Source organism: Pelobates fuscus, chromosome 5 (assembly GCF_036172605.1).
Source record: "Pelobates fuscus isolate aPelFus1 chromosome 5, aPelFus1.pri, whole genome shotgun sequence".
NCBI classification, from domain to species: Eukaryota; Metazoa; Chordata; class Amphibia; order Anura; family Pelobatidae; genus Pelobates; species Pelobates fuscus.
Genome location: NC_086321.1, coordinates 227,366,818 through 227,389,626, shown reverse-complemented (window position 1 = coordinate 227,389,626; position 22,809 = coordinate 227,366,818). Strand labels below are relative to the sequence as shown.

The following is a 22,809-nucleotide window of genomic DNA, read 5'->3' as shown; positions in this document are numbered from 1 at the left end:
CACACCGGTAGCAACTAAGTTGGACCTCAGTGTAAGAATTACAAGTGTTCTGTAATCCAAGAGCTTGGACTCAAAGCCAGTCAGACATGGAGTAGACTGAGGAGCTGATGCCAAGTGCTCAATTAAGATTCAGCCGTCACCACTTAAAGCCGCTTATACCATGTTATATAAAGTGGGCTTTAAAGCCTCTAGATATCCCTGCATATTTGGTGCGAGCAGGGATTTAACCCGGCAAACACTAATTTCAGGTATCAATGGATACCTAGGTCTCCTGCAAGTACTAGAAGCCAGCGCTACACAGAGCCCTTCAACTCAATTCTTAAATAAATAAAACATTTAAATAAAATTTGTGGGGTGCAGAATAGACCTGGGCAGGGATTCCCAGATTGTCCCCAGTCGATGTGGACTGGTGCTAGGCTTTGCCTGCTTCCAATCACCGATTTCTATATAAGCAATTGAGAACCAGGCTCAGAGTTACACCAATTGTAATTCTGAAAACAAACATTAGATGGGGCAACATACTACCATCTACTGTGTTTAATACATTAAAATATCAGAACTAATAGTAGTGGATAACCCTAGGGTTAGGGTTGGTGGTAAGTTTGGGATACGGTTATGGGTAAGAGGTAGTTGGTTTAATTAGGGGTGAGGTTAAACTTTGTTTTGGGATAGGGTTGCCTTTAGTGTTGGTTTAAAGAATATGGTTGAAGTAAGGGGTAAGATTAGGGTAGGCATAGAGTTAGAGTAAACATTGGGTAAGGGGTTAGCATTAACTATCAAAAAATATATTAGATCCTCAAGATTTGATATTTAACAATCAGGACTATTCTATTCGAATCTATTCAGAGTGCTTTTTAATTACTTTAACTGGATGTGAAAATCCTAAGCAAAAATATGAACAGTTATACATTTAATTTTTTTCTATATTTATACACATGTAGTGTGTTTGGCATACCTATAGTATGTTAAATAAAACCCTCTGTCCTTCATATAAATTTTTTTTAAAAAAAATTATATGTATGGGTGTACTTTAAGCGAAACCCTTAAATTATGGTAAGACAAACCTATAGCTCAAATTCAATGATTTGTTTTAGTTCGGAACATGGACAATTGCCTCTATCCTTAAATGGTTAAATTAATTTAATCCCTGGGCTAAGAGCCCCAAAAAAAAAAAATCCCAATTCAACACAATTGCAACCATGAGAAATTTATCATTTGATTACTTTCCCCAGCGTGATTGAGATCGAAAGTGGGAGCAAACAAAAGGTATATTGCAGTATTTCAGTATACTTTAAAATTGGCACCAAGCAGGTTTACATGTACTTAATTTGAGTCACCATCAAGGTTATAAACCCCTACCCTAGAACCAAATGCTATATTGTCTTAACCAAACGGGACTTTTAATGCATTACATAGAGTCTCACATTGCCAGTCATGATTGTAGTTGTCCACATTGCTCCTTTACTCTTAATTCCAAGATTATTCTCTGAATCAGCAGCAGGTTACACTGAGAATCTCATCTTGGCCAATGTGTTTTACCACCAGCTGTGGGATAATTCATTACAGGATACGGAAGATTGTATTGGCACACATCCATACAATCTTTAAAGCAAAATAAAATTCCTATTGCAAACTCCAGGATTAAGTTACAACATATGCAACAATCACTTGGCCCAGAGTACAGTCAAATAAGTTAATTCACAGCAAAACCGGATGTGTTAATATTTACTTACCCCAAATGTTAAAAAATGCAAGTGATGACATGTTGCATATTTTTCAGAAATTATGCACAAGCATATCAGTACAAGTACAAAAACTGCTTGGTTGCATGTTCCACAGAACATAATGGGACATTTGAAATTCTGTTACCAAGGCTGTATCTTTAAACAAATGGAGGTCATTTAGTTACTCCAATGACTGCCTAGGGGGTCTGCCTTGATGTTGGCAGGCAGGCATTCCTTCCAATGGCCATTGGAGTAACTAAATGACCTCCATTTGTTTAATTATATATAGGGATTCAGGAGAGAGTGCAAGTAACTTTCTTTGGTTTTTACTGTATGTATGGTGGCTGATGTGTACTGTGGTCGTTGTTGCCGCCCAGGACTTATCTTTTTGTAAATGCAGTATCTTCATGTTAACTACTTACAGGAGGGACAGAAAATGAATCTTACACTTGCTGTATGTGGTGTCCAGTGTGGAGACTAGTACTGAGTGCTCCATATTGGATACAGGTTTACAGAGCATGTCCACAATATGGAGGGCTCAGAACTAAATTGGTACTACAGCTCATGCCATACACCAGAGTCCAGCTACATCTCCTAAGCATGGTTAGGATGTTACCCATGACACATCCACAATTTACCCTACACTGTTTTTTGGGGGGGAGAGGGGGGAGGGGACAATCAAGTTAAAAATGAGACAACTGTAGAGTATAGTTTATACTTTTAAAATTAAAAAAATATATATTCACCTAAAGTAATTCCACTGGGTCTCTGAATGTCTGTTATCACCAACGGTTGTCTGTCTATTCCATTCATTCCAGCCTTTTCAATCTTGGCAGGCTCGCCCCAATCAGACCAGTAAATAAACCTATTAAAAAGGGAAACATTACAGTATTTTATCTATGAATGAATCAGATTTCCATTTGTTGTGCAATTGAAGTCTTATCGCCTGATTCAGATGTAAATATTTTAATATGTTTGAGGGAGGCATGCTCTGCAGAGAACATAAACTAAACAAGAGCGCTACTGAAATGTCCCATATAAAATATGCGGATATTTACTTTTTATTCTAGAGCGATTTATTTACCATCTTAGCGGACTTAAGCATGCCAAATTAAATTTTTAAAGTCATCACGGTGTGACGTGCTTTTATAAAATATTTCACTTATCTATGTGAGGCACTTCTAGTGAGATTAAGATCTTAATCTGATAGAAGGCAACATCCCATTGTGGCCAAAACATCTTTGCAGATGAACCCAGTTAAATTCCCTGCTGCTAGTCGCCGACTGGAGGAGATGGGCACATATGCAAACCACAACTGTGCTGCAAAGCCAATAGTGCACATTTATAGCCAGCTAAGATATTAAATGTTAAGGAACGGTTTTGTTAAGTCAATTGCTTCCATATGAAAAGGAGTCTACATGTGGGTTGCTAGTTTGCGTGGCTGCGTTTGTACCACAGTTACATATATCCAAGAATACAATGGAATCTACATTTTAGTTTTAACCATTTTCTCTTTCAACCAAACTGTTCTAAAGATTAGAGCGTTACAGGTAAAAATTAGAATTCTTCTTCTTGTAGTTAATCCAGTTTAATGAGAGAATCAGGAAACCTAAACAAACTGTACATACCCAGAGAGTGGATCGACTGCTATGGAAGACGGATCTTTCAGGCCTGCATTAAACAGGACTTTCTGCTTAGAGCCATCAAAACTAGACACTGAGATGGTCTTCAATCCTACATCTGTCCAGTATATAGTCTTGTAAATCCAGTCGACAGCAATTGCTGCAGGATTATGCAAATGCTCTATTACTTTGACAGGACTTCCTACTCTTACACGATTGTCCACAGAGGCACTGAAGAACAAATGAGCAAGAATTAAGATTTTAGCATTTATGCAATCAAGTCAAAAAGGTCATATAAAACTCAAATATAAACATTGACTCATTGTAAAAAATACTGGTGAGAAGGTCAACCTTACAAGGATAAACACAGGATCTTGGCAGAATTTCAATCCTACAAGTGAGTAAGCCAAAAGCATGACATTTGTTCTAAAACAAATTCAAAATAAAATGGAACCAATTAGTCTGAATTTCAGGTGACCAGCAATTTGTACGAATTCCATGATTGAAACGCCAGATCACAAAAGAGACAAGCAAGATGGAAAGAAAGATGGATCTAGTCAGTAAAAGGTTACATGCCAAGATTTATGCGCAAGTTTTACAAGGGCTCGATATTTCCATTATCAGTATGATAACTGAATTGCAACATTGTTTATTATTCAGCCAGCACATCATATGGAAACTATTCTAGAAGGTGTCAAGACAGATCTAAAGACATTTTAACTTTAACATGGCTTTCTAGGAAAGTAATATGAACGCTCAAGCACTTGCTGTAAATTTATTTTTTTAAGTCGATCTTTCTTTAATTGGGATGATAGCGTTGTACAAAGAAGGAATAACAATATGTCAAAAAATTTCGGTTTGGTATCAAGATCAACATACAAGATTTGTCAGATAATGCTCTGTGCAAGAAAGAAATCAATTTTTTCATTTTAGTGCACATCACAGGCTACAGTTACAAGTCCAGGTGAGCAGTAGGATATATTCTCACAAAGAGTTTAGCTATCTAGACTGGTGAGAAGGAAAATGAAAATAAAACAGTAACACATTAATAAGCTTGGGTATAGAGGTAAACTCAAGATACATCAGTAGGGAAGCGTAGCTGCAAATTCGCAAAGATGTACATGTATTATTCAGCAAGTCTCCTACATTTAGCATTGCCTCATTTTTATGTTGAATAAGCAGACTGACTGTCAGGTTACATTGACCTGTCACACGTGTCCTATAAAACAACTGGTAGGTAGATTAGTAGTGAGGGATAGTGTTGCGTAACTTGGTAAATCCACTTTAGTCAGTACTGTAACCTGCACCACCGGTTGTATTTGCTTTAGGATGCCCACCATAACAGACGGAGTGTGCTGCTAAACGGTAATGCTGTCTGATAGGCAAGATATGTATGGTTACTTTGAATAATGTCGAAACAGCTGCAAATTAGGAATCCACCCTCCAGGCCAAGTATGTGGTACGTTGCTGGACATATTGCCGTGGATGCCCTTAGTTAGCGAAGCTGCGTGGCAGGCAAGGTTTGCAGGGGTCAATGCTAGTGAAATATACTGGACTAATGTTACAAAAATGCATAGGAAATTTAACATGGTAAACTAGAAGTACCGGAGTGACTATCAAAGTGTGACTAAGCCTGTACAAAAAGGTCATCTGCGTAATGCACATTACGTTTGAGTCCTTCAAGGGGAAGACCACTGGATCCCGGGAACTTGTTGTGGCTCTGTACCATCGGTATGGCCGATGGCAGCCTGCCTCAGTCAGCCAGTTCAGTTTTAGCCGATGCCCACATGTTGGATGAACATGAAGGAGGCAGGTGGTGTAACAAGAGGTGCAGCATGATGGAAGCAGTATAGTCCTTTTCTGCGCTAGACCGGCGTGAGTGTCAGTGTCTTCAAGCCACGGACCTGGAGGCTTGGGGAGACCAATTCCAGCCCACCATGTGTTTATTCCAGAAGTTTGGTCCTTAAGGGGTTTATCGCCAGCTGTGGCAGGTTACTCTCCGTCTCTGTGGTGGACGCTTCTGGGTTAATACCCTCGAGGCCCTCGGCCTAGGCAGGCTGATCTTCAGCTGGGTAGAGTGTCGGGTAGAGCCCAAGGCTGCAGAGGGACCATCCGTTCCCAGGCTTATGCCCCTTCGAGTTCCCACCTGAGGTAGCCGTTGTGTGGCTGCCACACGGCTTTCCAGTTTGGCCCAAAATCGGGCCACCAGCTCATCTAGCCGTTGGATCGACTGTTCCACAAAGTTGTGTGGCAGCTTCCCTGCTTGCTGTTGCATCGTGTGAGATGGCGTGTCCGCCATCTTGTTTTCACAAGGGGCTGCATTTTGTGTATATCAGCCGGGTAGGTGTTGGTCGCCTAATTACTACGTGAGTATATGGGGCAAATCAAGGGGGACCGGGATAACCCCTGCCAGTCCATAGGGGGGAGGGCAGCACTAGTCAAATTTTTACCGCCAGTCAAAGCCGTAGGAGCGTGGCCTCCTCTCCTCTGCCCAGTCGCTGGTAGTCCGCAAAACCTAGAGTCGGAGTTTCCAGTGGCAGAGAAGCCAGTGTATCAGGAACAAGTTTAATATTGCTCTGCGTCCAGGTAAGTATCTGGCTGGTTAATATAAAGTTTAAGGTGCCAGATGCGGGAGCTCATGGCCCAGTTGCCATAACAATTTAAAATTAAACCATTTGTATCCATTTTTCTGCACTATTTTGCATATCCTGGAGAATAAACATTTTACTGACACTACACAAAAAAGCTGCAATTTAGAATAAAACAATCCGTTTTTCAGAACTAGATAAGACATACCTGAATATGGCTTTTTGAATTGTATCTGCCCAAAACAAGGTGTGTGCTTGTATGTCAGCATCTAATGAGACCGTATTGCGCAACTGTTCCACTAATTGTATATATTCTTTCCTTTCAAGTCCAATTTTTCGGATATCCCTGCGGTTTGTGAATATTAGACTTGGCTCCCGGTCTGCAGGTAGAAATAAAAATACGATTAAGCTATAAGACCTAAGTATCTGTCAGCTTTCTCTCGGTATCCCACAGATTAAGTAGTTAAAACATACTCTATTTTATCTTTCATCTTTGCTGCCTGGCAATTCAACAGAAGTCAAGCCCAGTGGAGTGCACCAAAACAGCTATAGGTTCGTTATTACCAAGACACCAACTGGGTTATTTACTAAAGAATTCAAGGACAAAATAGCAGAACTGGAAACATTCTGTTTGTGTTTCTACTTTGCCCTTAAAAAAGGATCCTATAGTGCCCATGCTCCTTCCCTACTGAAGTCAGCCAGCGGGGGAGACCTAATGCGCATGCACAGCAATGGCCGAAAAAAATAAATAAAAAGAATTATATATGACATTGGAGGTCCCCATGCAGAGCGTGATGACGTCCAGTTTCAGATACTGGACCAAAGGTCCGATTGGATTCCGGAAGCCCTCTAGTGGCTGTCTGGTAGACAGCCACTAAGGTCAGATTTAGAGCTGCAATGTAAACATTACATTTCTCTGGAACTGCAGTGTTTTACATTGCAGCACTAAGTGCAAAAGGGACACAGCACCCAGACCACTTCAATTAGCTGAAGGGGTCTGGGTGCCTACAGTGTCCCCTTTAAAGTTGAAATTCACTTTGAAGTCCAACTTTAGTGAATAACCCCGCTAAAGCTACACATGCCTTATCTCTTATCCCATTACTCTCTGGAGTACATAATGAACAAATATCTAGTGTCTAATACATGGACATTTCCATTACAGAAAATTTGTTGTGTATATGTTTACAGTTTCACTAGACAAGGTCTTCAACTAAACAAATGGGGCTTAGCACTCCCAATAGATGCAAGAGGGATAGCAATTGCCCAGGTACTTCTTTCCAATGGTTCTCACAATCAAAGCATCCAATACTGTAAACTAGTGAAGTAAAGATATGAGCGACTACAAGACAAGGTCATTTACCTACTGCCTTGCACACTCCTGTAGACAGATCCATTTGATACCCTTTGCTGCATTCACATTTGTAGCCCCCTTTCAGATTGACACATATTTGACTGCAAATACCAGGGTTTTGACATTCATCAATATCTGTTAGAATAAAATTAGGTGTTAAATTATTGCAGACTTTATAATGCATATATGTTCAGTATGCCTGCACATTGCTCCAGCACTGAATATGGAACCTTACCACCACAAGTCTTCTGATCAATTAATTCATAGCCAGCTAGACAGTCACATTCATGGCCAATAACCAAGTCCCGGCATATATGAGAGCAGCCACCATTGTTAATCAAGCACGCTTTTTGACCTGGAAGGAAAAAGTGCCATTATATGGTTCCATCAAAAGGCTTGATTGTTTTTCATACTTTTAAGAAAACAGTGAAATTGCTGGGATATGGGGATTTCAGAAATTATGCTTCAGTATCACTCAGGGAATTAAAAGGACACATGTGGATCAAATTCATTATGAAGCTATAGCAAACAAATGCAATGCTCTATTTTGCTTGCCTGTAATTCATTGCACATTTTGTGAAGTTAAAAAAAAAAAAAAAAAAATTCAGTCAGTCAAAGATTGACTGAACCAGAAAGAAATTGGTTCAGTCAGTCCTAATCATTTTCAAACAAAGTGTGTGGGGTCGGTCGCTCTTGCAGTTGAGCCACAAGCTGCTTCCATCCATGTAAGTGGAGTTCTGGCACAGCTGTGCAACGTCTAGTTGATACACTAGAGTAATACAGAATGTAGCCCCATGTAGCCAAAAGCACAGCTTAAGCGGAACAGGGCCTTGACAGGGGTTAGGAGGCGGGCCCAGGAGGAACAGACAGGACAGGTGGGTTATGGGATATGTGGGTTTGGCTATTTAAGGGAGGAGCCATTTTGTGAGGTTCACTTCTAATTTCCTACCCGGTTTAGTTTGTGTGCATCCCGGTGCTCTCTAAACTTGCTGGGTAGGGCTTCTCTCTGTCTCCTCTGCAGGGCCATGGATGTCGTGGAGAAGCTTCTGGAGGGGATCAGGACAGCGGCGCGGCAACAAGGAGCGGAATGGGTGCAGGCCCAGCTGGGCCCGGTCCTTGCTGCGGCGGCAGGAAATGAGGCCGGAGACTCGCGCCCGGCGCGGGCCAGGAGGCCCCCGAGGCGTTTGAGCCCGGGAGGAGAACCGGAGGTCGGTGGCACGGGAGTGCAGGAGACAGCCAGTGGAAGTCGCAGCAGGCCCAGGAGCTGCCTGGTCGAGGCTCTGCCTCCCAGTGTGCGGCCGGGGCTTCGGCGTGGTGAGTCTAGACGGGCGGCTGCCCTGGACATCGCTGCACCACCCCCTAACACGGATGGGGCCATGCGCGGAGCAGGATCCAAAATGGCGGCCGGACGGCCTGGTGCGGGGCCTGGCGGGGCGGGGTCTCGGCCCAGGAGGGCACCCCCATCGGTCTTGGCGGTGGACAGCAGCACGCGGACTGGGACGGTCCGCGACGGGCCCAACGTACAGCAGGCAAGTGCAGGTGCCCCTTCCGGGGGTCCCCTTGGCGTGGTGGGCAGGCGGGGAGTGAGGCCCGATTCCAGGGAGCGGGCGGGGGGGCGGGTAGGCGAGTGGCCCAAGGGGAGCAGGGGTGCGGGATGCTGCGAAGGGGTCTCGCGGAGTGCAGACTGGGCAGGCTTCAGTGGGGGAGGGTGGGGGGTCCCTCGGTAGTTCGCTTGCGGGGCGGAGGGTAGAGCCTGCGGGTCCGGTGGAGGTTAGGAGGGCGGTAGAGGGTAAGGGGAAAGGTAAGGCTCCGAGGTCCGGTCGGTCGGGGATAGCTGTCTCGGGGAGCGGGGTGTCACCGTCTGCGTCCGTAGAGGGCCACGGGGGAGGTGTTCCTGGTCTGGGTTCTGTAGGAGCAGGGGTAGGTCGGGCTGCAGCGGGGTTAGGGCGCGGGGCAGGAAGCGGGGGGGGCGGGTCTAGTTCGGAGTCTGGTAGTGCTAGCCCCTCGCCAGTTAGGGCCCCCAGGACGCGCAGACGGAGGCCCCGGCGCAGGCGCGCAACGTCAGGGAGTTCGGCAGGGTCCGGGTCCCCCAGGTTGCATCGACGGGGGTTGGCATCCAAAGGTGACGGTAGGAGTCGTAGTCCACGTGGCAGGGCTCTCAGGGCGCGACGGCGGGAGGATACCCGGCGGGAGGCTTTGGCGGTTGGCAGGCGCTCCCCGGTTCGGGACGGGAAGGTAGTGGGGGAACAGTACGCCTTGCCCAGGACTTCTCTTTTCAGGTCCCGGAGTCGCTCCTCATCTGAGTTTTCCAGGCACCGGGTGGGCTCCCTGGTTGGCGGGACATCGGCGGATGGCGTTCATCCTGGACGGGCAGTGACGGACTGCGCAGCCCCGGGTATCCTCAGCTCCAGGGGCTTGGCCGGTGAGTCTGCTGAATTGCTACAGTCCAGTGCACTAGTACAAACACTGCAGTCACTACTCCACTCACTGGGAGCGGGGGGGCGGCACACAGGGTAGCGTAGGGCAGGTGTGGACGCAAGGGGGAGGTGAGGCGGGGCCCGGCCTAGGGACCCCGGCGGCAGTTGCGGGCGGGGAAGCTGTGTCGGCTTCCAGCGCGGGTGAGGTGGGAAGCGAACGGGCGGAGTAGACGGGTGGGGTGACGGAAGCGGCGAGGCAGCATGCGTATGTGTCCTTCGCGGGCCCGCTGGGGGTGCACCTCAAGCAGGAGGTGAAAGATAAAATCTGGAAGGGGGAATTTTGCGAGATCTTCTCTCTTCTTCCCTTGGAGGACTTTCTTGACCTCAAGGAGGAGGACAAGGACGAAAAGAAGGAGGAGGAGGAGAAACGGCGGAGGTATCGCAAGATACCGAAGTCTTTTGGTAACTGGCTAAGGGCATTCTGTATCCTGGCCAGCGTAATCGGGGAAAAATCGCCGGGCTCCTGCTCGTCCCTGTTTTGCTACTTGGACGGCATATGGGAGGCATACCGCACCTATGGCGGATTGGCATGGTGGCGGTATGATGAGCAGTTCCGGCAGCGGCTGGCGGCGAATCCGGGCATGCGGTGGGACCAGATGGACCTGCCTCTCTGGATGAAGCTCATGATGGCGCAGAAGGCGCAGCCCTTTCAGCACGCGGCTGGCGCTAAGGGTCAGCCCTCCTCGTCGGCCGCCTCGCAGAAGGGCTTATGCTGGCTCTTTAATGAGGGCCAGTGCAAGTGGGGCGCAGCCTGCCGCTTCAAGCACGAGTGCTCGGGCTGCGGTGGGGCTCATGGGCTCCAACGATGTTTCAAGAAAGGAAAGTCCGGGGGGACGGGAGCCTCTGCCGCGGTTGGCGGCGGAGGGTCTCCCACTACCTCGGGGGCTAACCCCGGTGAAACTAGACGCGATGGAGCCCTGGCTAAACCGCTACGGTAACAGGGCAGACGCGGAGCTGCTTCGGGCGGGGTTTGGGCAAGGGTTTGTCATTCCTTTTCGGGAGAGGGGTGGCACTGCGTGCCCTCATAATCTCAAGTCGGTGGTGGAGTTTCCAGAGGTGGTTCGGGAGAAGCTGGACAAGGAGGTGCGGTTGGGTAGGATGGCGGGGCCTTTCTCGGCCCTGCCGCTGGAGGGCCTTCGGGTCTCTCCCCTCGGAGTGGTCCCCAAGAAAGAAACAGGGAAGTTTCGGCTCATTCACCATCTTTCCTATCCTAAAGGGGAGTCGGTGAACGACGACATTGACAGGGACCTATGCTCGGTCTCTTATGCATCGTTTGACCAGGCGGTCGAGCTGGTGAAGAGAGCCGGGCGTGGTGCGTTGATGGCCAAGGTGGATATAGAGGCTGCTTTTAGATTGCTTCCGGTACACCCGGCGTGTCACCACCTGTTAGGGTGCTTCTTTGAGGGGGGCTACTTTGTGGATTTGTGCCTTCCCATGGGGTGTTCCATTTCGTGCTCTTACTTTGAGAAGTTTAGTTCATTTCTCGAGTGGGTGGTGCGGATGGAAGCGGGAGATAAAGCGGTGGTGCACTATCTGGATGATTTCCTGTGTGTGGGGCCGGCCGGCTCTCCCGCGTGCCAGCACTTGTTAGGTACTATTCAATGGGTGGCGGGCTGCTTTGGGGTGCCGCTGGCGGCGGATAAAACTGAGGGCCCGACTGAGTGCCTTAGTTTCCTGGGTCTGGAGATCGATTCAGTGCGGGGGGAATGTCGGCTGCCGCTGGCAAAACTAGAAGGGTTGCGCGGCGTGGTGGCCGAGGTGCGTCGGGCACGGAAGTTGACCCTGCGCCGACTGCAGTCGCTGGTCGGTATGCTCAATTTCGCCTGTAGGGTGATACCCATGGGTAGGGTGTTTAGCCGCAGCTTATCGGCGGCTACCGCGGGGATTCGTTCCCCTCACCATTTCATACGGGTATCTTCATCCATGCGGGCAGACTTGGGGGTGTGGGATACCTTCCTCAGGGACTTTAACGGAACGGTTTTCTTTCGGCAAGGGGGCGTGTCGGCAGCCGAGCTGGAGCTGTATACCGACGCGTCGGGTAGCGTGGGTTTTGGGGCCTACTTCAGCGGGAGCTGGTGTGCAGAAAAGTGGCCGGAGGCATGGGGGCGGAGCCCCCTCATGCGTAACCTGGCGTTTCTAGAGCTGTTCCCGCTGGTGGTGGCGTTGGCTCTGTGGGGGGACCGGTTGAGGGACAGGAAGGTAGTTTTCTTCTCGGACAACATGTCCGTGGTGCACGCGGTTAATAATCAGTCTGCGGCATCGAGGCCGGTGGTGACTCTGCTGCGTCGCTTTGTTTTGCTGTGCATGTCCCTGAATGTGGTCTTTCGCGCGCGCCATGTGCCAGGGTACTTGAACGAGGTGGCTGACGCTCTGTCTCGTTTTCAGTGGTCCCGGTTTCGAATGATGGCCCCGGAGGCCCAGGACAGGGGTCAGCCGTGCCCGATCGAGATGTGGCAGCTAGGAGCGTCCTGCTTGGCGGACTCGTGAAGGCTTCGCTGGCGCCGGCCACATGGGCCGCATACAGTAAGGTCTGGAGTTCATGGGAACGTTCCTGGGGCGGGCTGGGCCGAGGGGTACGAGGGGAGCCGCCTCTGGATGCCTTCTTGTGGTTTACCTTTCAATTACTGGCGGGGGGCGCCTCCCCGGCGGTGATTGACAGGAACATGGCAGCAATGGCGTTCTGGTTCAAGCTCCATGGGGGAGCGGACCTTACCAAGGCGTTTATTGTCCGGCAAGCACTCAAAGGGTATCGGAGGGCTCCCGACGCCAGGCGCCCGGTGTCGGTGCATGTGCTGGAAGGGCTTGTTCAGGTGCTGCCCACCATTTGTTTCAATGCATTTGAGGTGTCACTATTCCGTGTGGCATTTTTTGGCTTTCTTTGGGGCGTTCCGCGTCGGGGAGTTGGTGAGCAACACCCGGGCGGCCACGGGGGGCCTACAGGTGTCCGGGGTACGTATACTGGATGGGAAGCTGGTGGTACACTTGGCTAGGTCCAAGACGGATGTGGAAGGTAAGGGCCGGGACGTTACGCTGGGGGCGCTGCCGGGCTCGGCACTATGCCCAGTAGCTGCGGTGTCGGAGTATTTGGCTCAGAGGCCCGCGGTTGGTGGGTCCCTGTTGGTCCACGCGGATGGCTCGTCGCTCTCTCGCTTCCAATTTCAGAAAGTTTTCAGTCGGGGTCTGGGTCGGATGGGACTGGATGCCAGCACATACGGTACCCACTCCTTTCGTATTGGGGCGGCCACGGAGGCCACACGTCTAGGTTTGGGGGATGAGGTAGTCAAGCGGATTGGGAGATGGGAATCTGTTAGGTTCCGCTCATATGTACGCTTGGGTTTGTTGGAACACTAAGGGGCATTGGGGCGGCCTTGGGGGTACGGGTGGTTTTTATCCTGTGTTTTCTTTCTTCCCCAGGCCGGGTCGCTTGGATCGTGGGTCATTCCTTCGTTTTCTGGGCTGGACGGAGGGCTGCAGCTCGAGCACAAGGCCAGCAGCTGGGCTTTCCGGAGGGCCAGCTCGTAGTGCGCTGGTGGGGGTATCGGGGCTTTTGCTGGGGGGACGTCTGCAGGGCAATCTTTGGTATGGTCGCAGGCGGGGCGCGGCCGGATATGCTAGTCTTACATGCAGGCGGTAATGACTTGGGCCTCACCCCGCAGCGGAGGCTGGTTAAATGGATGAAGCAGTATCTTAACCGGTTGGTTGATCTGCTCCCCGGGGTGATGCTGGTATGGTCTGAGATTGTTCCGAGGCGGCGGTGGCGGTACGCACGGGACCCGGTAGCCATTGACAGATGCAGGGGTAAGGTAAACAGCCTGATGGCGAGTTTTGTCAGGAAACTGGGGGGAGTGGTGGTAAGGCACCAGGAGCTGGAGGAGGGGTTGGATGGGTATTACCGCTCGGACGGTGTACACCTTTCGGCAGTGGGTTACGACCTGCTGAATTTGGGGCTGCAGGAAGGGATGCAGAGGGCGTTCCTTCTTCGGGGTGGCGGAGCTCAGACAGCTTAAGGGGTCAAGGTCTGAGCTTGTGGCGGGATAGGGAGCTGAGAGAGAGGACATAGGCTCCCTATGAGGAACATGGAAAAATTGGAATTATGGTCAATGGTGGTTTCGAGTCCTGGAGGTGGCTCAGAACCTGGTGGGGCAGGGGTATCCGGGTATACCCCTGCCATGGTTACTTATGGTTGGCACTTGTTCGGTTCAAGTTGGCGAGGTTGGAAAATGTCGTTATATATTTGTATTTGTTATGTTGGGGGTCATTGCCCTCTATTAAAAAGGATACGGATGAGAGGGGCGGAAGGTGGGGGCAATGACCCATGTTTATATGTTAATTTATTTAAAGCAATATTATCGTTATATATTATATAAATTATTTAATAAAGCTGTGGACAAATTTTCCCATATACCAGGTGTCAGTGTGTTATTGGGTTAGGTATGTGGGGGGGTTTTTGTCCAAGGTTCCGCCAGCCCATATGGCGACTATACACCGGTCAGGGCCATGAGAACTTTTTGAAGCTGTACCGCTGCATGCTTCATGCTACTTATCCCAAAAATGTATTTATTTTCAAGAACAAAGACAGCAGGGTTATGGGATTTTCATGAATTTCAAGAGATTTCAAGACCTATGTAGCCCAAATGAGGTTTAGTGCTATAAACATGTGACAAATGGCTGAAGATTTGCTTTTTACTTTTACTCTAGTGTGCGAGTACTTTAGCATAGTTGCCAACTGTTCAGTTTTTGCCAGGACAGTCCCGGCAAGCTGTAGTCTGTCCCGGGCAATTCTCTCTTTCTGGATTAGATGGAGATTAATTATGTGGGTTGACATAGTGGGCAGAGCTTTGCAGCAGTGGCTGTGATACATTTTCAAGGTACGGTAGTAATTGATAGCTGTGCTGCCAAGTGTCCCTGGAAATTTTTCTCAAATGTTGGCAACTATTAGTTGTAGGGAATAAGTGCTCATACATCCTATAGCAGAGGGGAAGTTCAGTTGTCTGCATTTGCAGAGGAATTCTACACACGTTCTGTAGTACTAAACATAAAGGCAAGGGATACACATTTTTACAAATCAGCAGTTGAGTCATTTATGTTTTGTCAGTAGATATATGCACTACGGATTAATTCAATGGTGGGTTATACAGTTTCTTACCACATTCATTTTCGGGTTCATCACTCGAGTCTCTGCAGTCTGCTTGCTTATTGCAAACCTTGTTAAGATCAATGCACTCCCCAGATTTGCACTTGAATTTAGCAGGTCCAGAGCACTGGTTAACTGGAATGTACAAAGATAAAACATATACAGGAGATGTTTTTATTTTATGGTTAAACCTACAGATACACTATGTTTTACCCACCATTTGTACAGCGAAGTTCGTCAGATCCATCAACGCAGTCCCGCATGCCATCACACTGCCTAGTCCCGTGAATGCAATTTCCATCTTCACATACAAATTGGTCTGGCTGACAGGTACGAGAAGCTGTAAATACATTATTATTATTTTTTTTTATTTTTTTTTAAATAAATGCATTCTAGCATTTTAAAGTTTCATTCTACTTAAAACAAGGTTTTGAATTGGAAAGTCTGCACATGTCCACTACATTTATATGTAATAAAAATATATTCTATGGACATTTCAAATAAGTAGCATCTAGAAGAAAAACAAACAAAAACAAAAAACAAAAAAACCACACTTTTGGAAGACTGGCACAACAAGTGTTAAAGACCCCAGTATGTATATTTAGCCAGATACTCATTTACCAGCTTGTCTCTTTAATAAGTGAAAATCTATAGCCATCTCAAACCAAAGAAAATTCCAAACAAAAACAGTAGAGAAACCTACAACTTTCAATATCTCAGTTTATAATGGTAGAAAGAAACTGTAAATCTTGCAGGGGGGCGGGGCTTGACTGGCATGGCGAGCAGTCACATGCAGCATAAACTCCTGGAGATTTCTTATAATATAATCTCATAAAATGACTCTTGTTCTGCCAACCTGACACCAGAAGACCCTGCTGTGACACAGCAACCCCAGAGCTACCAATCTGGCTGCTGACACCTCGTCAACATCTCACTGGAGAAAGCTTGAGGCCTACCACGTGACACAGGAGTGAGGAAGGCAGCCGATCCCTCTACCCACAAACTACCAAGAACACTCTGGTGAGATACCTCGATTCTTCTCCCCCCCCCCCCCCCACTCTTCCCCTGCCGGTGTGGGATATCCTGATGGTCTTTCAGCAGGTTACATAGTTACATATAAAATGTGCATTATCCAATATTTGTATTGAGATTTTGCACTAAGTACTTTCATTTGGGAAGATTCTAGTGTGAATTTTCTTCATTTTACTTTGTGCCTTAGACATTCTATTTGAATACTGAGCAATTTAAGAGACCTGTTTGAGTGCATCTTTACATAACACACTTTATGTTATATTATTTACACAATTTATTACCAGATATAAGCCCCTCTAGCATGTAAGCACATTGAGCAGGGCCCTCAACCCCCTCTGTCCCTGTACGTCCAGTGGTCTGATCTCAATTATGTGTGTTAGTCCACCCATTGTACAGCGCTACGGAATTTGTTGGATAATAATAATAATAATAATAATAATAATAATAATAATAATAATAATAATAATAATAATAATAATAATAATAATAATAATAATAATAATAACCATCTAGACATCAACACAAAAAATAAATAAAAAACCTATATAAACTTTAACCCTGCAACCTATGCACCAGTTATTCCACTAAGATTCTAAATTTAGGGGAAACTCCTGATTAAGGTGGATATTCTGATTCGATAATGTATTTTAACTTGCTACAATGAGAAAGCACCTTTCAAACCAAACCAGGTGGAACTTACGGCAATTCATCTCATCACTCTTGTCTTTGCAGTCTGCATCACCATCACAGCGCCACCTCTTATGGATGCATTCCCCAGAGCCACACAGAATTTCACTAGGCGAACATCTTTGGTGAGGATTAGGTTGGCGGCCACATTGCTCCATAGATTCATCTGAGTGGTCAGAGCAATCTGCATCATCATCACATACCCAGCTGAGTGGAATGCAGGAGGAATTCTTGCACTGGAACTCATGGGCTCCACATGTAAGAGGTGCACAGCCCACTTCGTCACTTCCATCACCACAGTCATTGTGACCATTACAGTAAAAGCTGATGGAAATGCAACGCCCACTAGAGCAAGTGAACTCTGATGGACTACAAGTAATATTTCCTATCAGAAACATGGAAACAAGGAATAGTTATTTTAGATGTACAAGGTTCGCAGGCCACACAAACATAAATCCAAAAAATAAATGAGCACGTCTCTTGGAGCAATATTACCAGCAAGATTCTTTTCTAGAGTGCCATGCTCCGTGTGTTGGCCAGTCTAGAGTGAGTTTTAGACTTTTTGCATTGCTCTTTAAGCAACACAGACACAACCTACTTTTACCTTTCGCGTTAAAGCATGAACCTCACTCTGCCTCAACCCCCCAAATTTTGACGAAAACATTCCCAGAATTTGTTGAATGCAGAAGATGGGAATTTGAGTTCAGAAACATCTGTGGGGCAGAGATGCCCGCTTTAAAAGCTTGTTTTACCCCAAACAAGAACACTTACTCCTATCTTCGCAGTATAATTTTTAACAGATTTGTTTAACTATATATATCGGGATTGGTGAAGTTACAAAACCTGCATTACATGGTACTTTAAGGGTCAAGAGTTGTTAAAGGACCACTATAGGCACCCAGACCACTTCAGCTTAATGAAGTGGTCTGGGTGCCAGGTCCAGCTAGGGTTAACCCATTTTTTTTTATAAACATAGCAGTTTCAGAGAAACTGCCATGTTTATAAATGGGTTAATCCAGCCCTCAAATCCTCTAGTGGCCATCTCACTGACAGCTGCTAGAGGCGCTTGCGTGATTCTCACTGTGAAAATCACAGTGAAAGCACGCAAGCGTCCATAGGAAAGCATTGATAATGCTTTCCTATGAGACCAGCTGAATGCGCGCGCAGCTCTTGCCGCGCATGCGCATTCAGCCGAATGGGAGGAGAGGAGGAGGAGAGCTCCCCGCCCAGCGCTGGAGAAAGGTAAGTATTAACCCCTTTCCTCTCCCCAGAGCCCGGTGGGAGGGGGTCCCTGAGGGTGGGGCACCCTCAGGGCACTAAAGTGCCAGGAAAACGAGTATGTTTTCCTGGCACTCTAGTGGTCCTTTAAGAGCCTTTAAATGAATCAATAAATATGGGGGATGCACAGATTATTCATGCTGTTCTGTCCTCAATTTAACCTCTGCTAGATACAGTCCCTTGAGGTACATGGTTTCATATTGAATATTGCCACCAAGTAAGCTACAGTTCCTAAGAATATTTTAAAAACATGTCAGCAAAGTGATTTTACACTTCACTGACGAATTGTGACCCACAGGCAATGGAAGCAGATAAATAAATTATACACAATCCAACTAAAAGTGATAGTTGTCACTGGAAAAAAAGGCCCTGTGCAGTCTTCTGCATAACTTATAAGTGATCATTCATTTAAAAATGTCTGCCTTTTTAAAAAAGGGCCAGTAAAAACAAGTGAGCCAACAGATACCCAAAAATATAGGACACCCACAAGCAAGCAAACAAATATTGCGTGCTCTTGTGGGATGGGGTACTCACATCCCGTAATTTATGTCCACCTTGGCTCACAAAAAAGTACCCGCAAATGGAGAGTTCACCTGACAGAATAAATCATAACACCAGCACCCCCCCATGTTATTCTATACCGTACTCTTACACTGCGGTACAACATGACCTATTAGCAATAGACGATGCATGTACGCTTTGATTTTACAACAAAAACCCTTGACAAGTGGTACAAAGAATGTCACTTGTTTGAATGATACATGTGGTATAAGAATATCGATTATGTACCATTATCTATGTGTATTGCATACTATATGGCTTTTGCATAAGCCCGAATCTTCTTGTTATATTGCCAACTTTGTCAAGATGAAAAATAAAGAATTAAAAAATAAAAATGGCTGCCTTAGGCAAACAAGCTTTAAGCAATTTAACAGAATCTACAGAAGTCATTCGTGAATATTGCTGTAAAAGTGTTTTTTTCCCCTTTAAATTTAAAAAGCCTACATTGAGCATTTTCAAAACCGTACCTCCTTAAAGTTATTTTCCCATCAAAAATAATGATTTTACCAGCAGGTGCAGTACTCCAATGTTAACTCAATTGTCACCTGTGAAGAAAAGAGCATGCCATCCGGGACTTGTTTTATTGATTTGGTAGCTGTAACTACCGAACACCGACCACCCTGGCTCATTATCTTCAAAGGAAACAGTCAATTAAGCGCTTTCCCTGTGTGGCCATCTTGTTCACATGAAAAGAGGCAGCGGGACTTGTCGTTGGGTGTCTGGAACTAAAAATCGGACACTCGACTTACCGAACATCAGTCAAAGTATACGCCTGCTTCCCTTTTCCCGAACAGCCAGGAGAGTGCTGTTTGGTAGTTCGGTTCGTGCATTATTTTGTTTTTATGACTTTGAAACAGACCCGACGGCACAGCCTAAACTCACGGAACAGTTTCTGGGCAGGAGCCTGTGTGTGGTCGGTCCAAATGGGACTTCCATAAAATTATAAAACCCCTGAACTGATCTGGGTTATTTTTGGATATGTTGGTCACCCAGATCAGGGGATAACATTTATGGTGATTTTATTTGTTTTGGGGTACTTTTCAAGTTGTATGAAATGTGTTTTTTCTTCCTAGAGATAGAGTTATTACTTTATCTGACCTAATCATCTCACAGGCAGAGAGGAGGGAATTATCAGGTTTGTATTGGGAGTGTCAAACTTTGTCACTGTATTGTCATTGATTGCAAACTTTGTGTCTCAGTTCCCCACAAGGTCCACATGGCAGTGCCCCTTGCATGGGTACTTGCATTAAAGCCAGTGTGGCACCCATTAAAATCATTCCTGTAGTACCCTTCATGAAGTCTAGGCTCATGTTTGGGTAACGGCCTACTTGCTGCGGAGAAAACTACTTTGATGCTGCATTCTTCTGGAAACATTCAAATCTACACCTGAACTGCCTTCTATAATCACTCAGGCTCAGCAGTTTGGGAGGAAACAGGGTATCTACTATACCAGCGTTCATAACACCACTTAAAGTAAGCTGTAGCAGCTACACAATCCAAAGATTACATCAGCATTCTTTCGATACAATTCAGAGGTTTAAGGAAATTTTAAATTAGTGGGAACTTGCAAAGCAAACAGAGGGAGTAGCAAATACAAGATATTCCAGGGTTTATAGGTAAAGTCACTTAAAGTACTGGTAGACTGTCTACAAATATGCCCAGGAAACAGGACTGTAATTGGCAGACTAACTTCTCCAAGTAACATGTTCATGCACAGAGCTGCAAATGACCTAGTTGTATCATGTGGCTGGTAATTTGTGTTGGACTCCTTGTGCCCTTTTCCTGCATTCAGAATTTCTCAAAGCACTATGTACATCAAGTGGATGTTCAAGTGGCAAATTTATAAAACTCCTTGCAAATACAAGATAAATTACCGTATGCAGACTCATGACTGACACTGTTCACATTTAGTTTTTTTAGTAAGTTTTCATATATGGACTTTTGCTACCAGATTGAGCTGTAAGGATGCCCTTTTTTCTGAAGAAACAAGGTAGTTATACATTGATCAGCTACACAACCTGATCAAACAGCTTCTTGGGTGAAAGTACCACTTACCACAGTTCTCTTCATCCTCTGCATAGTCACAGTCTCCTTCACCATCACATTGCCATGAAAGAGGGATGCACAGTGTTGAACGAGCACCACAACTTATTTCTGTAGCTCTGCACGTCCTCACATCTGAAAGGAAGTGGCGAGTGAAGCAAACAATTTTCAGTTAACATATACCAACACTTCAGACTTCTCCAAAATTAACATATTGCGATGGAAAACCTCCATCCAAAAGGCGGTTATCCGCACAGCTCACATAACTAGTTTGCAAATATTTGAGAGAGTGCTTATTAGCAGCCTATGCTCCAACTTTAGACGACAGTAACCCTGATCACCAACATGGGCCACTCACAGGTTACAAGGTACTGCTTATTGGCATCAATCATTTTAACTGGTTCATCTTTCCTGACCCACACAGTGTCAGGTAGAGTAATTATCAACAAACTCGTGCTAGTGCATTAAACTCCAGTGTATTGTGTTTAGTAAATAAACCAAGATGTAGATGTTGGAATAGCTGGGGCGAGCCTGGTTCCCATTGCTGTACCAGTGATTTGTAAATTAAAAAAAAAAAAAAAAAAAAAAGAAACAGGCAACAGAAAATTAGGTTTAAAAACAAAAAAGAAAAAAAAAAAAAACTTTCTGCAAAAAATAAACCACAAACTGTATACTAGGTTGAGGTTTCATCTTCCTTAATGATTTTCTCCACCGCTTAAGTGCCTGTATCATGATTTATAATTGTGAACAAGTAGGTTACATCCATCATGACCCAAATCATTTTCCCAATTTCTTCTATTTTTAAAATGTGAGGTGGGTCTTTTATAAGAAGGTGCACCTTGTGCATATTTTTTGAATTTTATGATTAATAAATTCCGATAAATGTGCAGTTATGGAATTGTCACTAAGAATAGGTATCACCAATAGTTTAATAACATTTTTATGCAAATTTAGTTAAGGAAATAATGGTTGATTGTAAAGGTTTTTACACTCTTTTCTAAAAATATATTGTTCATAAGCCGTATCTAAAAGATAAAAAGAGTTAAATGTAATTGTTGGCGTATGGATCAATATTTAATAGGTATTCAGATCTCAAAAAATACTTTAAGACAATATTCTTTAGTCATGAAAACCAACACCAACACCCTTATGCACCTTTTCTAGTTGTAGCTCTAGTTTGTCTAGATCGTGACATACCATATTAAAAGTTTCTAATATTCTGATAGACCCCACCCACCCCCCGTTGGGTAAAAAGTTTGATTTATCCATTTCTCTTGACTTATCTATTTAAGAATCATTTCCTTTAAAAAAAAAAAAAAGTTTTTCCCAAAAATTAAAATAAAGTCCTTTTTTAAAAACCACTTTTGTAGATCAATACATGTACTATAAAGGTCTTTTTTCATTGTTGCAAACTTAAGACCTTTTTCTAAACCTTTAAAATCATTGAACCTTTCAAATGCTGTTCCTCAAGTTGTGTTAATTCGATATTTGTTAAATGATAAAAGCCCAATTGTTTCTCTAATTCCGATTCATTCTCCTAACTTTAAGATGTTCCTTCCAACCTTTCTTTTTGAAAAGTGTGTATGATTATCCAGAGAGTTGAACAAATGATTGTGTGGTTTGAAGAATGGTTTTTTCTTCCCTTTAGGTTTGTCTCCCTCTATAAAAATGTTCTTTCTTCATGATTATCTTGGTTTCAATTAGCTGCCTGTGCATATGCTTTTCTGTGAGGTGACTGGATTGGAATTATTTGAGAATGCAGAGTATCATGACGTTTCTCACCTACTCATTGGAAAGTGGGCATCATTAATAGATATCTTATTGTGGCAGTTCTATTTCTTTGGTGTTCTTTTATATACCATATATACTCGAGTAGAAGTCGAGTTTTTCAGCACATTTTTTTGTGCTGAAAAACCCCAACTCGACTTGTACTCGAGTCAATGTCTATTATGGCAATTTACATTGCCATAATACAGACAAGGGGCTGTGGGGGCAGGCAGGAAGAATTTACTTATCTTTATTGCAGCTCCTGTAAGCTCCCTCCTCCTCCGCGCCGGTCTGGTCAGCTCCCACTGCAAGTCTTGCGAGAGCCGCGGGGTCAGAGCATTGCCACGGGTTACCGTGGCAACGCCCCACGCAGCCGCGAGACTTACAGTAGGAGCTGACCAGACCGGCGCGGAGGAGGGAGCTGCAGGAAAGGTAAGTAAACGCTTCCTGCCAGCCCCCCTCCTACACAGTACACATCACTGGACCACCAGGGAATGAGAGCCCCCCTCCCTGGCCAGCTAACAAGTTAAATTAAATCATGAAAT

The 22,809-nt window shown here is 45.4% G+C and overlaps 1 protein-coding gene across 2 annotated transcripts in view; it reads right to left on the bottom strand.

The window, feature by feature from the left end:
- The window catches only part of VLDLR (very low density lipoprotein receptor), a 90,330-nt gene that overhangs the window by 15,312 nt on the left and 52,209 nt on the right, over positions 1-22,809 (bottom strand). For both annotated transcript variants that reach the window (XM_063455085.1, XM_063455084.1), the window contains exons 4-12: positions 20,510-20,632; positions 16,629-17,000; positions 15,114-15,236; positions 14,909-15,031; positions 7,521-7,640; positions 7,295-7,420; positions 6,143-6,314; positions 3,353-3,577; positions 2,471-2,589 (exon numbers count right to left, since the gene is read on the bottom strand). In XM_063455085.1, the coding sequence (XP_063311155.1) occupies positions 2,471-2,589; positions 3,353-3,577; positions 6,143-6,314; positions 7,295-7,420; positions 7,521-7,640; positions 14,909-15,031; positions 15,114-15,236; positions 16,629-17,000; positions 20,510-20,632 (1,503 nt within the window). The remainder of the gene's footprint in view (positions 1-2,470; positions 2,590-3,352; positions 3,578-6,142; positions 6,315-7,294; positions 7,421-7,520; positions 7,641-14,908; positions 15,032-15,113; positions 15,237-16,628; positions 17,001-20,509; positions 20,633-22,809) is intronic.